Source organism: Brassica napus, chromosome C5 (genome assembly GCF_020379485.1).
Source record: "Brassica napus cultivar Da-Ae chromosome C5, Da-Ae, whole genome shotgun sequence".
Lineage (NCBI taxonomy): Eukaryota > Viridiplantae > Streptophyta > Magnoliopsida > Brassicales > Brassicaceae > Brassica > Brassica napus.
The window spans coordinates 1263860-1279113 of NC_063448.1; the positions used below are offsets into that span (position 1 = coordinate 1263860).

The window sequence follows — 15254 nt, forward strand, 5'->3', positions numbered from 1 at the left end:
ATATATGGCAATTAATGATTATGAATAATAAAGATTTGAAAATAATTTTTGCATCCTTCTTCATTTTTGTTTAATTTTATATTATTAAAAAATTAAGCAATCACATTAACCATATAATAAAAAATTAGATTTTTTCTTATATGTTATATTTTGAATTTTTTAAAATGACTTTAAATTACAAAAATAAGGAAACCTTATATGTTATATATTTTTTTTAAAACGACTTTAAAATATAAAAATGAGGAAACCTTATATGTTAAATTTTTCTTCTATGTTAGATTTTTTCTTATATATTATATTTTGAATTTTTTTAAACGACTTTAAATTAAAAAAAATGTAAGTTTTCCTTAAAGTATACGACTACAAGCATTAAAATGATATGTATCAATTCGATGGTTGATCTGAAACCTTTCAAAACCATATGGAAGATAAATGTCAAAATAATTCAATTTTGGAAACAATACTGTTCACTTTTTTCAAGAATGTGTTCGATGGAAAAGATAAGGTTTTTGTGTCATAATTTATTTAATGTCCAATCCGATTAACCCATGATATATTAATTATAGTTTTGTTATGTATAAATAAAATGATTAAATATATAAAAAAAAATTATCGATAATATATACAAATAAGTTCACCATACCATACGTAGATGCAATTATTATCCTCGTATTTTCGGTAACAACACTGTCAGTCGTTAATTCGAAATTGATATACAAAAATTGACTAAAAAGTCGGTAAAAAGTTTGTGTTCCAACACTGTGTAACGTGCGTGATGATGATGGAATGTATAACCTAACATATTTATCTCACATGTCCTTTGATGTGTCGATATGACCTAATTAATAAGCCTCTTTATGAGCCTAACACAGAAATTACAACGTCTAAAAAGCTGATCGCGTGTAATAAAATATTCAGTAATCATAGACCTAGGTCCTAGTCCTTTAATATGTTATTATGTCGACAATTTAATTCGTACCTACTGGAATTGGTAACGGTGGTTGGTGAATGCGACTGTAAATGAAAGTATGTATCAAGTTTGTGGAAGGTTTGGGACTGATTATGATGAGGAGACTTTTTTGCTTTTTTCTTTTGAAGTGTACGGGTCTGAGTTAGGCCCAGTTAAGGGCCCACCTCATCAAATTCAACGACGACTGTACTAGAAAGTAGAAACTTCGTCTTGAACGTTGCCGAGTTGTCTTTTTCTTTGTCACCGACCACTAACGCTGTCTCGCTCACCTTTTAGCCTTTAGGCGTACGAAACAAGACCTCAGTGGATTTTGCTGTCCAAATGGATATTTTCTTATTATATATTTAAATATATTTTGAATATTTATAAGAAACATTTGGTTATTCTTAAAACCATTTCGTTTTGATGAATTTGTTTCCGTTTATTCTGAAAATGATTTAACATCATCGTTTTATATAATGTTAAATAGCGCATCACAAAAACAAAAACAATCCACACTGCTTTATAGTGTTGTGTTCTTCTCAAGTTTTTTATTCATAAGCGCATATATAATTTGGGACAATTTGGGCCCATAATGCTCTATTGCTCCCCAGTCTTAACACACCATAAAAGCCCATGTAAGCCATCACAGCCGAACCGGGACAGAATTGAACTGGTTGTTCGGTTCTTGCAAAACCTCTATCACCAATTAGTTTTTTTTTTTTATATTATTATGACCTTGTTTTACACGTTTTCTCGATTTTTATACCCAAGATTATATGTAATTTAATTCATCTGGCAAGGCTCACTCAAGCTGATGTACATGATGATGTTCCTTAGCTGTTGTATTTGTAAATATTTTTTTTAATATAAAATTGTATCTACTTTCTTTTTGAATTAACATTTCGTACAGTAAATAAATCTTAGTACTTTGTTGTAGAATATATATATAGGGCAATTCTTTTGAATAACAATTTTTAAATTTTTGTCACAAAAATAGCTCTTAAAAAATAAAATGACCAAAATAGTCTATTTTTATTTTGAATTTTTTTATATATTTTTTTAAATTTGAACCTTCTATCTCAAAACTTCACTCTTTAAGTCTAAATCCTAAGTTTAGATTAGTTAACCTTAAGATAAAAATATTTTTTGATCCGTTAATAAAATTTATTTTGGTCATTTTCTTATATTGAAAGCTATTTTTACGATAAAAACTTAAAAATGTCTTCCCGGATTTTTTTTTTCATATAAATAAATCACGGGAAACTTGCCTGTATTTATGTGACCAACTCTAATTTTAAGGATGTTAATCATGTGATTAATATAAAAAAAATTATAACTGGTAACTAATATGAGAAAAATAATAATTTGGGAAACAATTAAAAACAAGTAGGAAAAAAAGAAAAGGGTTAATTAACCCTTGGATAAAATAAAATAAAAAAACATTGAGCAGCAGCAGCACCACCACCACCATTTGTTCGTCGTCGTCTTCTTCCTCTACCTGCGCCGCTTTCTTACTCTCTCCAAATCTCTCTCCCTACCAAAAGAATCGTTCCTCTTCGCATCGCTCAGGTTTGTTTCGATCTCGAATCACACATCTCCTCAAATCACTAGCTAGGTTAGTCAGGGATCTAATTAATTGCAAAGTTTCCGATTAGGTTTTAGATGTTTAGGTTAACGGAACTTAGTGTTTTGGAGAATCTTTGAATCTGGCGAACCCTAATTTCTTCATACTACTCCTGATTGATTTGATTCAAGCAGGAGAATAAAGAACTTTGGATAATCAATCTCGCTATGGCTCGAAACAAGGGATTGGCGGAGCAAGATCTTAGTAAATTGGATGTGGCTGTGCTGCATCCTTTGTCCCCTGAGGTCATCTCTCGCCAGGCTACTATCAATATTGGTATAACCTTTTTTTTTATGCCATATACATAAGTTTGATGCCAAGGAAGCTAAAGATTGTGTAAGTGTTGTAATCTCAGGAACCATTGGACATGTCGCTCACGGGAAGTCCACTGTTGTCAAAGCTATTTCTGGTGTGCAGGTAAAGTTGATTATGATGCCTCTTGAATTGATTCCATGGTGATGTTACTAGAGGAGTTGATGTATTGGATGGACTCACGTGCAGACTGTTCGTTTTAAGAATGAATTGGAGCGTAACATCACGATTAAACTTGGTTATGCGAATGCAAAGATTTATAAATGCGAGGATGACAAATGCCCTAGACCAATGTGCTACAAGTCAGTTCTTTCTTGCTTGCAATATTTATTTATTTATTTATTTATATTTCTTCTAGTATAAGATTGTGTGTTGTGGATGCTCTTAACAACGTATATGTTATTCCAGGGCATATGGAAGTGGGAAAGAAGACAGTCCAAATTGTGATGTCCCTGGATTTGAGAACGCCAAGATGAAACTGTTGAGGCATGTGTCGTTCGTGGATTGCCCGGTATGATGATTTTTTTATGTTTCTCATCATTCTTTCTTAAAAATGCTATTGAGATATGAATGATCTCTTCGTTTTATTGTGTCTTTAGGGGCACGACATTCTCATGGCGACAATGCTCAACGGAGCAGCTATCATGGACGGTGCGCTACTTCTAATCGCTGCAAATGAGACCTGTCCGCAACCGCAAACTTCTGAGCATCTTGCTGCTGTTGAGATTATGCAGCTGAAGCATATCATAATCCTCCAGAACAAGATTGATCTTATTCAAGAGAACGTTGCCATTAACCAGCACGAAGCAATTCAGAAATTTATAATGGTTTGGTTTTCTCTGTACTTTAACAATCTCCTGTTGGATTCTCATTTCCTCAGTTGGTTAAGCTGAGAACAGGGTTTGTGGTGAACTTGGTTCTAATATTTCATTACATCATGTTTGCAGAACACTGTCGCCGATGGTGCGCCTATTGTCCCCGTCTCAGCACAACTTAAGTACAACATCGATGTTGTATGCGAGTACATCGTCAAGAAGATCCCAATCCCTAAGAGGAATTTTGTGTCACCACCAAACATGATAGTGATTCGGTCTTTTGATGTCAACAAGCCTGGGTTCGAAGTTGATGACATTAAAGGTGGAGTTGCAGGTGGAAGTATCCTCCGGGTATCTATCTCTCTCCCTTGATCTCTCAAGTACAACTTGTTTGTGTTTGCTGATATTTTCTATCTTCATAAAAGCTTTATATGTTATATGTTATATGTAAATGCTGTCTCTAACTATCATTGTCTTCTTGAAGGGTGTTTTGAAGGTCAACCAATTAATCGAGATCCGACCTGGAATCGTTGTGAAAGACGAGCGTGGCAACCCAAAATGCACTCCGATCTACTCTCGCATCATTTCACTCTACGCAGAACAGAACGAGCTTCAGTATGCAGTTCCCGGAGGTCTAATTGGAGTTGGAACAACAATGGACCCAACTCTTACTCGTGCTGATCGATTGGTTGGTCAAGTCCTTGGTGAAATCGGTTCCCTTCCCGATGTCTTTGTTGAACTCGAGGTATTAACAACAAGTCATGATAACAGCATTAAAGTCTCTAAAACTGGTAGGTGATTAATTCGGTTTATGATGTAGGTGAACTTCTTTCTTCTACGGCGACTGTTGGGAGTGAGAACAAAGGGATCAGAGAAGCAAGGGAAAGTGTCGAAGCTAACAAAGGGAGAGATTCTGATGCTCAACATTGGTTCCATGTCCACTGGTGCCAAAGTTGTTGGAGTTAAGAACGATCTGGCTAAGTTGCAGTTGACCGCGCCTGTATGCACCAGCAAAGGAGAGAAAGTGGCTCTGAGTAGGCGTGTGGAGAAGCATTGGCGTTTGATTGGTTGGGGTCAGATTCAAGCTGGAACGACCATTGAAGTTCCTCCTTCACCTTTCTAAGATGTTGTCGTCTTCTTTTTTTTCTTTCTGAAAAAGTTTATTAACCCCTCAAGATACAATAAAACTCTTTTCTCTGTCATGTTGTGGGGTGGTTTTGGAGAGTTACCTACCCTATTTTGCGGATTAATTTGTTACTAGTAACAGCGTTTATACAAAATGAAAAACATACCAAACTGTTGAATTCTAGAGCATGATCTATCTATAACCACATTCTGCAATACCTTTGATTTGAAGTGTGATTTTGAGTCGAATGCTAATGTCTCAGTGTAAAATTGATTTTATCATGAACTCATTAATATATGATCTTCCATTGGTGTGTGCTACACTAGATTCTTGTGTCGGTCTGAAAACTTTATACTATATGACATCAAATAACAAGGATATGTATACCATTCATTTTTAATAATACTGGGGACCGTGAGGACCAAATTACAACTGTAGTTTACCCATTGACATCATCCAAATCCGATTCTAATTTGTCAAGCTGGCAAGTTGAGAACGTTGCTTTCAAATGTGTTTGACATTCTGTTCTGCTACGATTGTTACATTCCCTGGGTACGGGTACACACGCACAATACGCAGTTTATATATCCAAGAAGTCAAACCTATAAGCTAAACAAAAAACTGATGTAAATCATTCGTGTTACAATTTAAAAACGATTATATATAACGATGAATTCTAAATGGTATACAAACATACCAAAATCTTATTTTGTGGAAGTTATATGCTTTTGCGTATTAAAATTAATGTTTTAGATAATCGGGTTAAATTAAAGGGCATAACTATCTTCAACCAATAGCGGCTCATAAATATCGAAAAGTGTCTTTATCATCTCAAACATTCCGTAAGCTTGTCTTATAGGTTATCTCGAGGTTCTTCTATCTTTAAGTATGAAGCTGACCCATTTCTACAACTTGTTCGTTTTCAATACGAGATTTCAAACGGTTTCAAACTCTCCAAGTTATTCAAATGGGCACAGCCTTGGATAGCTTAACCCGAATATTGGTCTAGAAATACATTTATGGGTATACAAACAAAAAAAGTGGATATAATTATAGTGTCATTTACTCATAAATGGGCCTAAGTATTGACTAAGCATGTGTGGCCTATATTATTCGGTCCATTGTAAACGTCTGTGGGGGTCCCTTATTTTAATTAATATTTTATTACTGATTTACATGTTGACAAGAAAAAGAAAAGCTAGATTACATTATATTATGATCACTATAATATTAGTACTAGAATTTGTAGCAATGCATCGGTTTTGTATAGTATAGGCACAAAGCCGTGCTCACCATGTAATGAAAAAGGCCACCGCCTTAGACCCCCATCATATTTTAGGACTCCATATTTGAAATCTCTGTTTTAATTGGTTAACCTAGTATAAAAATATCTTTTTAGTTTCAAATCCGGAATATAGTTTGCTATAAATTTGTTTGTGCTAGTTGTTAACTAATCAGTTATTACACGTTATTTAAGACATTGAAATTTTTGTGTTTAATCTAAATTCATAAAATTATTTATTTTACACATTTTTGTCCTCGTTCTTTTAAAAAATTGTATCATTACTCTTGTACATTCACATAATTCTATATATCTAGAATATTATCTTAATATTATTAACTTTGCCTTTAAAATTTCTAATCAACATACACTTCATTCGATAATTATATACAAAATAATCATAAATAATCGAATTGTTATTTGTTTTTAATCAATTGTATACCTTCTATTTTTTGTATAGTTTAGTACATTTTTTTGCTAAATCTAGTTTAATACTTTTTTCAAGGTTTTATATAATAAATGTTCAACACTGAATAATGAAATACTTTTTCGGCCTTAGGCCCCCGACTAGCTTCGCACGGCATATCATATGTGTGATCACTTGGTTAATCTGGTCATACCGTTTAACTTATGGAGCTTATCCTGATCAGTACTAGAACATTAATTTTATAAAACTAGTTATGTTATGATAAAATTATTTAGTCAAAGAACATTATGTGTGATACTATTTTGTATATTGGAATCTTAATTGCGACTATCTACTTTGACTGAATGACTGACCATCCAGTTTAATAATCCTAATTTCGACCGACCGGTAACGAGCTACAAGCCTACAACACTAACCATACTTAAGGGTCATTAGTCAAACATATATAGTGTTTATAATAATTCACGTAACTCTTTCAAATCGGAATTTCATGTGGTCTCATGTGTTTGCTTCTCCTATAATCCCTTGTAATAAAGAAGAACACAAAGAAATCTTGTAATAAACTATTGTGCTCTTGTTTATTTCTTGGTGGAATACTTATTAATTAATTAACAGTTGACAAAACATATCAATTAGCTAGCAGAAATTACAATTCAACGTTATTCTAACAAATTCATTAAGAAACCATATCAATTAATTTAAATTAGTCAAAATAAGCACCTTTATTCAAATATTTTGCCATGTTAGATTATGAATTATGGGAACTTGTTTCTTATACATGTATCAGTTATTTATGCATGTGTATATATGTGTGTCTAGATGTATCGATTTGTAATTACACGTATACATGCATATAAATGCTTCATACATGTATAAACAAGTTTGACTTTGTAGTGGAGGAATCCGAGCAGGCTCACGGCAAAATTTATGATAGATCGATCACGTCACATGCAATCATGCATTACCCTAAACTTCCTACATTTTTAATTAAATCCGACTCGAGCATCTATACTATTAAAACATGATCCTATTATCATAATTACCTTAGGGGCATGTTTCCTTCACTAACATTGCATGTTTCATTAAGGGTAATTAAGTAATATTAATAACAAATATATATTGGGTCATTATTTTTGGATCCAGCCCAAATCAAATCTCTGTTGGACCATTTGGGCCTATTAAAAAATCAGATTCAATTCTCATTTTTTTTTTCCTTTGGACCATTGAGTCCAAGTTCAAATAACTTTTTTCAACTATTCTTAATTATTATTTTTTTCTTTTCTTAATATAATTTAAGCATTCATAAAAATAATTGAATTTTTTTATTGAAAAGTATAAATCTTTATTAAAAGTATATAATTTTTTAATTAAAATATTAACCCCATAATAAAATTAATTTATCAGAGTTATACCAACTTAATTCATTAAAAAAATAAAGTTTATTTTTTTTAACATAAATAGTCATTTAAAATGAAATACGATAAATAAAGATAAATTTTTTAAGTCTTTTATAAAATAAAACGCAAATATATGAAAATGTGTCATTTACTAAATATTTGTTAATTGAAAAAAAAAAACAAAAATAAACCCGCGCTTTGAAAGCGCGGGTCAAAATCTAGTTATTTATTAAATCCGAATCCAACTTTATTTCACATAACTATCAAATATAAATCATGATTTTATTTGACAGTTTGTAATTCTAAAATATCAGCTGATAAAGTAATCGAAGGTCCTCCTGAGCTCCGGTTATATGTAAAATCAACAGTGTCGCATATAATATTATGCATGTACAACTAACAATTCTACAATATCATTTTTTGGGATGAAATGTTAAATTTATTAATCATCAGCTAAAATAATGTTTATGCACAAGATTAACTTAGGAAGCAACAAAGAATGTTTATGTATGAGCTAAAAGAATGTTTATGTACAATATCATTTTTTAAAAAATAAGTCCTGGCTACAAAAGATCATGATGAATGCATTATATATTGAAACCAAAGAGTTAAAACAATAATAACTTTACATAAGAAAAACATTATATATTTTTCTGCAATGATTATATTTCCTTATCATCATTCCTCAATATGAGATTCCTAATAATCAAAATATAATACCAGAATGTATTTTATACTCACACTGTGAGCAGCTTTTGGGTAGCCATGTGGAAATATTATTTATTATACTATATATACGACGTATGAATATATGAATATATATGTCCTTGTTGCATATTTTGAGAAAATCCATTGGGAATATTTTTGTTAAAGAAAATCCACCATGATTATACAGTTGTACTATTATATAGGGTTTAGTATATAAAAGAGTAAAATGAAGGTCAATAATTTTCACAAATATCAAGACCAAAGCCTTTTGGAGTGTATCTATGAGGGTCCCGTATAGAGAAATGATCACTGAACCTAACCGAAAACTTAGAAACAATAATTTGATGTATACAAAGACATTATATGATAAAGATAAATTATGCAGCAAAATATATACATATATATGGCTGACGTATCACCAACCTCGAATTTTCGTGGATAAAATGACGTTCACAATTAACAGTGTATATGATGCATAATTATATATATGTTCTAGATAAAATTTGCTTAAAACACGTCTTGGTTGTAAATTATCTAGAATAACAGAAAAGAACGTATTTAAAATCTTATTATTAGTAATTAACGTGAAACTGTATATTTAGAGTATATATATTTGATTACATGAAAATTGTTATTATGTAAAACTATGAAATGTTTAAATATTTAGTTAAATTCTCCACTAATCCGAATTTTACTTTTTGTTTTATAGTCATACAATATACTTCTACTTTTTGGGGAACTACTTCCACTCGATTCCACATTCTCGAACTTCGCTAGCTTCCAAACAATAAGATGCTAATAATCATATAATTTTATAATAGATGAAAATAATAAATATACTACGCATATTGATTAAGAGGGTGTATTCAACTAAGAGTTTCAAGTGATTTGTATTAACTGTTATTCAAATATAAATTTTAAAAAATATTTTAAAATTCAGTGTTATTGAATTTGTCATTTCATAAAACACTATGAAATCCAGTGTTATTGAAAAAAAATTAAATTGAAGATTTTATATTACTTTAATTATTTTTAAAGTGTTAGAGGAGAATTATTTAATTATTAAAATGAAAATCTAAATCTCACTGTTTTAGATAAGATTCTAGAGTGTTTTAACAAAAACCACATCAAATTCTCTAATTCTCCTGCAATTATCTACAAACTCATTAAAAATCAAATTATTTCAAATCTCGTATTCAATACATCCCTAACAGTTTTGAGAAATTATATACAACGAAATGATATAATTTGCATTACCACACATATATATATATATATAGACCCAATAATACAGCCAGATCGCGTAAAGCTAAGATATTACTTTTTGAACCTTTGTGAGATATTATTTGTGGGAATTCTAATTTCGATCTAAATCTCCTTTGTATTCATCTATAATTGGACGCTATCGCTTCTTAGGGTGAATTATGCTATGTCTATGTATGTATGTATACATGTTTTCAGCATTTGTAATTTATGTCATATTCCATACTATTTATTTTTAGTTCAACCACATAAACAAAAATATTTAAGCAAAAAAGACATAAAACGGAAATAAATTAGATACTTGTTTCAAGCAAATCTAGGTATATATATTAGGCCTGGGCATTTCGGGTATCGGTTCGGTTCGGTTCGGGTATTTCGGGTTTCGGGTAGTTCGGATAGGGGCTAGAGGATCCATTTAGTACTTGACCTATTTTCGGTTCGGTTCGGTTCGGATAGTTTCGGATTCGGTTCGGTTCGGATAGTAAATGTAGGAACCGGAAAATATCCGGAAAAAGTTCGGTTCTCATTTGGATCCGGTTCGGGTTCGGATAGTTCGGGTAGTTCGGATAATTTGGATAAAATATCGGTTATTTAGGGTAAAATATCAAATAATTAAGATGATTTACATAAAAAATTTGGATATTTTGGATTACTTTGGATATTTCGGATAAAACTATCCGGATACTTTCGGATACTTTCGGGTAGTTTGGATACTTTATAATAATTTAGTTATCATCAACTATTTTCAGATACTTTTAATAGAATTTTAAATTTTAAATATATATTTAATGATGTTATATGTATATATAATTAATATTTTTATATATTCGGGTACCCGTTCGGTTCTCGGTTCGGTTCCGGTTCGGTTCGGTTATTTCGGATATAAAAATATAGGAACCGTTCGGGTATTTGAAGGTATTGGTCCGGTTCCGGTTTCGGGTATTTCGGTTCGGTTCCGGTTCGGTTCTTCGGTTCCGGTTATTTTGCCCAGGCCTAATATATATTGTAAAGTTTGTAAGAATAACTTCATCACCTTTTTTTTTTGGTCAAAAAATTCATCACATTTTTTAGTAAAGAAATTCATTAGTAATAAGTTTTGCTTGAAACACATTTTCCTTTTATATTATGTTGTAGTTTTGATTTCAATGTTTGAGAAACTGTCTTTTTCTTCAATATTTATGTTTTATCTCATATTTCGACGTTGAATACTGGCATCCATTCAAAGGTGTTTAGTTGCTACAATAGTAATTAATACAAATATATCCAGTAGTGTTTAATTGTTGTACATATATCAGAATTGATAAAACTGTAACAACTCGTATCAAGAATTCAAGATGCTTTTCTATCCAAAATTTAAACTATGATATATGCTGTTCATATATATAGTAAATATATCAGTAACTAATATGAATACAGATTCATGCACTGATGCACATATGTATGTCATTTCCTCCATTATTATTTTTTACATTATAATTTGAAGTTAATGGATTACATTCATGCATGCATATATATACTTGTACTTCCAAGAAATATTATGTGTCACAAAGTTGTAGAAATTCTATGAGTTTCTATAACCTAGGTACGTAATGATATAAATCCCAGTTATATATATATATATATATATATATGCGTATTTTATTATTTTATATTAGTGACATTATTTTATATTGGTGACATTGCATTGGGGAATGAGCGCCAGATAAAATTTTAATTTTCTAACGAAAGTCTTCGAACCAATTTAGTGTATTACATGGAAGTGTCATTCCTATTTTTTTTAATACTTCCACTAATATTAATAAAATAGAAAAAGATGCAATAAACTTACAACTATTCTCTTGGGTAACACTTTTTTGTAAAAAGAAAAAAACTGTTACGTCTAGAGATTCAAAAGCATAGTATCATGCAAGCTTTCAAGGTGATGAATATAGAACTTGAAACTACCTAAAAGAGCAAACAAACAAAACAGAAACTATAAAAAGATAATCATAATAGTAAAATTATTTTTTTGAGCAACTTAATAAATTAATTTTAAAATTAAGAAACTTTGATGTGGTTAGGTAGTTTTTTTTTTTTTGTTAACCAGGATGGGTTCAGGCCTTCGGCCTTAATCCCTTCTGAGTCCGGAACGAGTCTGCGTCTGTACCCTCCAGGGGGCCTAAACCATTCCGATGGTCGGGGCTCGAACTTGTGATGGCGGGCACCTCAGCCGAAGTTCCTTTACCACCAGACCACGAAACCCGGTTGATGTGGTTAGGTAGCTGGCGGAGGAGTTTTAAAGTGGGCCAAAACTGGACCTACTCGTGACTCGTCATCTTCTCCATGTGGTTGAATATTTCTGAGCATGATGTGCCCCGTGGATTTATATGATCACTGATTGAAATAACTTGAAAAACACTAAATGCTTCCATTATTAGGTCAGTAATAACAAAGAACCAGTGGGATTCTTTTTAAGTGGGAGATAAGCAAGTTGGCAAAAACAAAACAAAAGTGGAAATAACAACTTAATGAAACTCTTTACACCAAACAAAAAAAAACTTATGAAACACTCTTCTTCCTTTTCTTTTACCATGTAGGTTTCTTAATATATGCATAGTGGAGAAGCTAGGATTTTGTAGTAATTTAATTTTAAGAAAATAAACAAATAGAGGAAAATAAGTGGAGCCATGAAAACAACAAACTAGCTCATGTATATATATAGACAACCTTTGAATGGTAGTTTAATTTTCACTATATATAACATCCCAATCTCTGATTTTCATTAGCATACCAACACGTGTAAAGTAATATCTACTATGCCGTGCACATATATGAAACGATTATACGTAGGCTCATCAATTTGATTTGCATAACTATAATCATGTGAAGCTCATGGACTGGACCAGACGATCAGATTATAGATGGTGTATTTATATATCACTCGTTATCTTTGGGTCCAGTCTCCAATTTATTACTCTTTCACATCACAAAGTTTAGTAACAAAAACCGAAGGAAATAACATTAATAATAAGTAATCAGATTACAAATAATTGATTCTAATATCAGCAACAAATGTAAACAAAGACGGCATATGGCTAAGGATTGTGGGATACTATTCTCTACTCAAAGTCACCAAAATTGCAATAATTAAGAGAATCGAATAATCCTATTTTCTATAGAAAATGTAATAATATAAAATTATTTCGCATTTTAAGCAAAGGCATATGACAAAAGTTAGGTTCTAAATAAAATATTGCATAAAAATTATTCACACTCATAGAATAATCAGCCCATAGAAGGCGCAAACACATGCATTCTCATAAGTACTCGACTCCTATATATTACACACACATCTTCTCCCTCCAAATCCAAACCAATAGATCTCTTTTCTCATACAAAAACTAAAAAAAAAAAACATTCAGTTTAACTACATACACTTCCAAATCGATCAAAACCCACCTCAAACATACTTGCTTCTATTCAGAAAATGGATAATATGTTTAGACTCATGGCAGGTGAAGAATATTTATCAGACCGTCGATGTATTTGGGTCAACGGTCCAGTAATCGTCGGAGCAGGCCCATCCGGTTTAGCTACAGCAGCTTGTCTACGTGATCAAGGAGTCCCATTCGTTGTGGTCGAAAGATCAGACTGCATAGCTTCACTTTGGCAAAAACGAACGTACGACAGGCTCAAGCTCCACTTACCCAAGAAATTCTGTCAATTACCTAAAATGCCCTTCCCGGATCACTACCCTGAATACCCAACAAAACGACAGTTCATCGATTACCTTGAGTCATACGCAAACAAGTTCGAGATTAAACCGGAGTTCAATAAATCCGTGGCATCTGCCCGGTTTGATGAAACCAGCGGTTTATGGCGGGTTAAGACCACGACAACAGTGGGAGAGGAGATGGAGTATATCTGCCGGTGGTTGGTGGTGGCAACGGGAGAAAACGCCGAACCTGTCGTGCCGGAGATTAACGGGCTTAAGACGGAGTTTAACGGAGAAGTGGTTCACGCTTGTGAGTATAAGTCCGGTGAGAAGTATAGAGGGAAGAGAGTTCTTGTCGTGGGATGTGGAAACTCAGGCATGGAGGTCTCACTCGATCTTGCTAATCACAGTGCTATTGCTTCCATGGTCGTTAGAAGCTCGGTAAGCAAAAACATAATATTTTATTTTCTTATAACCACATAATAAAATTCGAAGCATTAAGCTAATCTTTTTCTTGTGTTTTATAATTCGTCTAGGTGCATGTGTTACCAAGAGAAATAATGGGAAAATCAACGTTCGGAATCTCAGTGATGCTAATGAAGTGGCTACCTCTATGGCTCGTCGACAAGCTTCTATTAATTTTATCGTGGTTGGTTCTAGGGAGCTTATCAAGGTATGGGCTTAAAAGGCCCAGCATCGGCCCAATGGAGCTCAAAAGCAAGACGGGGAAAACACCGGTTCTCGACATCGGTGCTCTGGAGAAAATAAAGTCCGGCGAAGTAGAAATCGTCCCCGCAATCAAACGGTTCTCACAGTGCCACGTGGAGCTCGTAGATGGACATAAGCTAGATATCGATGCCGTGGTTCTCGCCACCGGCTATCGCAGCAACGTCCCTTTTTGGCTCCAGGAAAGTGAATTCTTTTCGAAGAACGGGTTTCCTAAATCGCCGTTTCCAAACGCGTGGAAAGGGAAGTCGGGTCTGTACGCGGCCGGATTCACGAGGAAAGGATTGGCCGGAGCATCTGCGGACGCCGTTAACATCGCTCAAGACATTGGGAATGTGTGGAGGGAAGAGACCAAACGACAGAAGATGAGGAGAAACGTGGGTCACCGCAGGTGCATCTCAGTTGCTTAAGCCTCAAGTTAGGTGTCTCTCTAGTATAAAACAATATTTAATTTATTTTGTAAAATGTATAGTAGAGTACAGAGAGTCCTCTCCTGAAGTCCACAGTGTTTTTTTATTACACGCTGTTATGGGCATTTTGTAATAGTTTAGGATGACGTGGTTTTTTACTATACTTAGTTAATTTTTCTGTAATACGTGTTTGGCGATGGTAATTAATTAATTTGTTTAAGTGTAACAACTGTGGGCTTAACTCATTAAGAGACCCATTTCATTATGACAGTTAAGTTTTGGCCCACATCTAAAGGCCCAGAACCGCGGATGGCGTCCAATAAAGAGAGGATGGGCATGACATTTGTCGTCAGAAGGATTAGGCCACATTTCACTACACCGACAATCGACGGTCCAAAGACGGTAGCTTATCAATTTGTCTCCATTTCGTTTGAATTATCCCAAACCCATTTTCTCTTGTAAAACATAAAAACATTGTGGTCTTCAAAAAAGTTGAATTTGAATAAGTCAGTAATGTA

At 33.0% G+C, this 15254-nt stretch overlaps 2 protein-coding genes across 2 annotated transcripts; both read left to right on the forward strand.

Moving 5' to 3' along the window:
• The first annotated feature begins 2310 nt into the window (after nt 1–2310).
• On the forward strand, nt 2311–5012 carry LOC106402069 (eukaryotic translation initiation factor 2 subunit gamma-like). The gene is made up of 9 exons (XM_013842713.3): nt 2311–2521; nt 2711–2852; nt 2932–2993; nt 3078–3190; nt 3297–3399; nt 3488–3715; nt 3836–4054; nt 4188–4448; nt 4524–5012. The coding sequence occupies exons 2-9, from the start codon at nt 2744–2746 to the stop codon at nt 4824–4826; spliced, it is 1398 nt and encodes a 465-aa protein (XP_013698167.1). The 5' UTR covers nt 2311–2521; nt 2711–2743; the 3' UTR covers nt 4827–5012.
• A 7964-nt stretch (nt 5013–12976) lies between these two features.
• Nucleotides 12977–14962, forward strand: LOC106399583 (probable indole-3-pyruvate monooxygenase YUCCA9). Its single transcript, XM_013840048.3, has 2 exons — nt 12977–14041; nt 14137–14962. Exons 1-2 carry the CDS (start codon nt 13373–13375, stop codon nt 14734–14736), a joined length of 1269 nt encoding a protein of 422 aa, XP_013695502.1. The 5' UTR covers nt 12977–13372; the 3' UTR covers nt 14737–14962.
• Nucleotides 14963–15254: the final 292 nt, after the last annotated feature.

What these genes read in the sequence shown, in the direction of transcription:
- LOC106402069 (XM_013842713.3), top strand. Translation starts at nt 2,744, where the DNA reads ATGGCTCGAAACAAGGGATTGGCGGAGCAAGATCTTAGTAAATTGGAT. An exon ending in TGTCGTTCGTGGATTGCCCG is followed by an intron (nt 3,400 to 3,487) that starts GTATGATGATTT and finishes TTGTGTCTTTAG; the next exon opens with GGGCACGACATTCTCATGGC. An exon ending in CAGGTGGAAGTATCCTCCGG is followed by an intron (nt 4,055 to 4,187) that starts GTATCTATCTCT and finishes GTCTTCTTGAAG; the next exon opens with GGTGTTTTGAAGGTCAACCA.
- LOC106399583 (XM_013840048.3), top strand. Translation starts at nt 13,373, where the DNA reads ATGGATAATATGTTTAGACTCATGGCAGGTGAAGAATATTTATCAGAC. An exon ending in CCATGGTCGTTAGAAGCTCG is followed by an intron (nt 14,042 to 14,136) that starts GTAAGCAAAAAC and finishes TAATTCGTCTAG; the next exon opens with GTGCATGTGTTACCAAGAGA.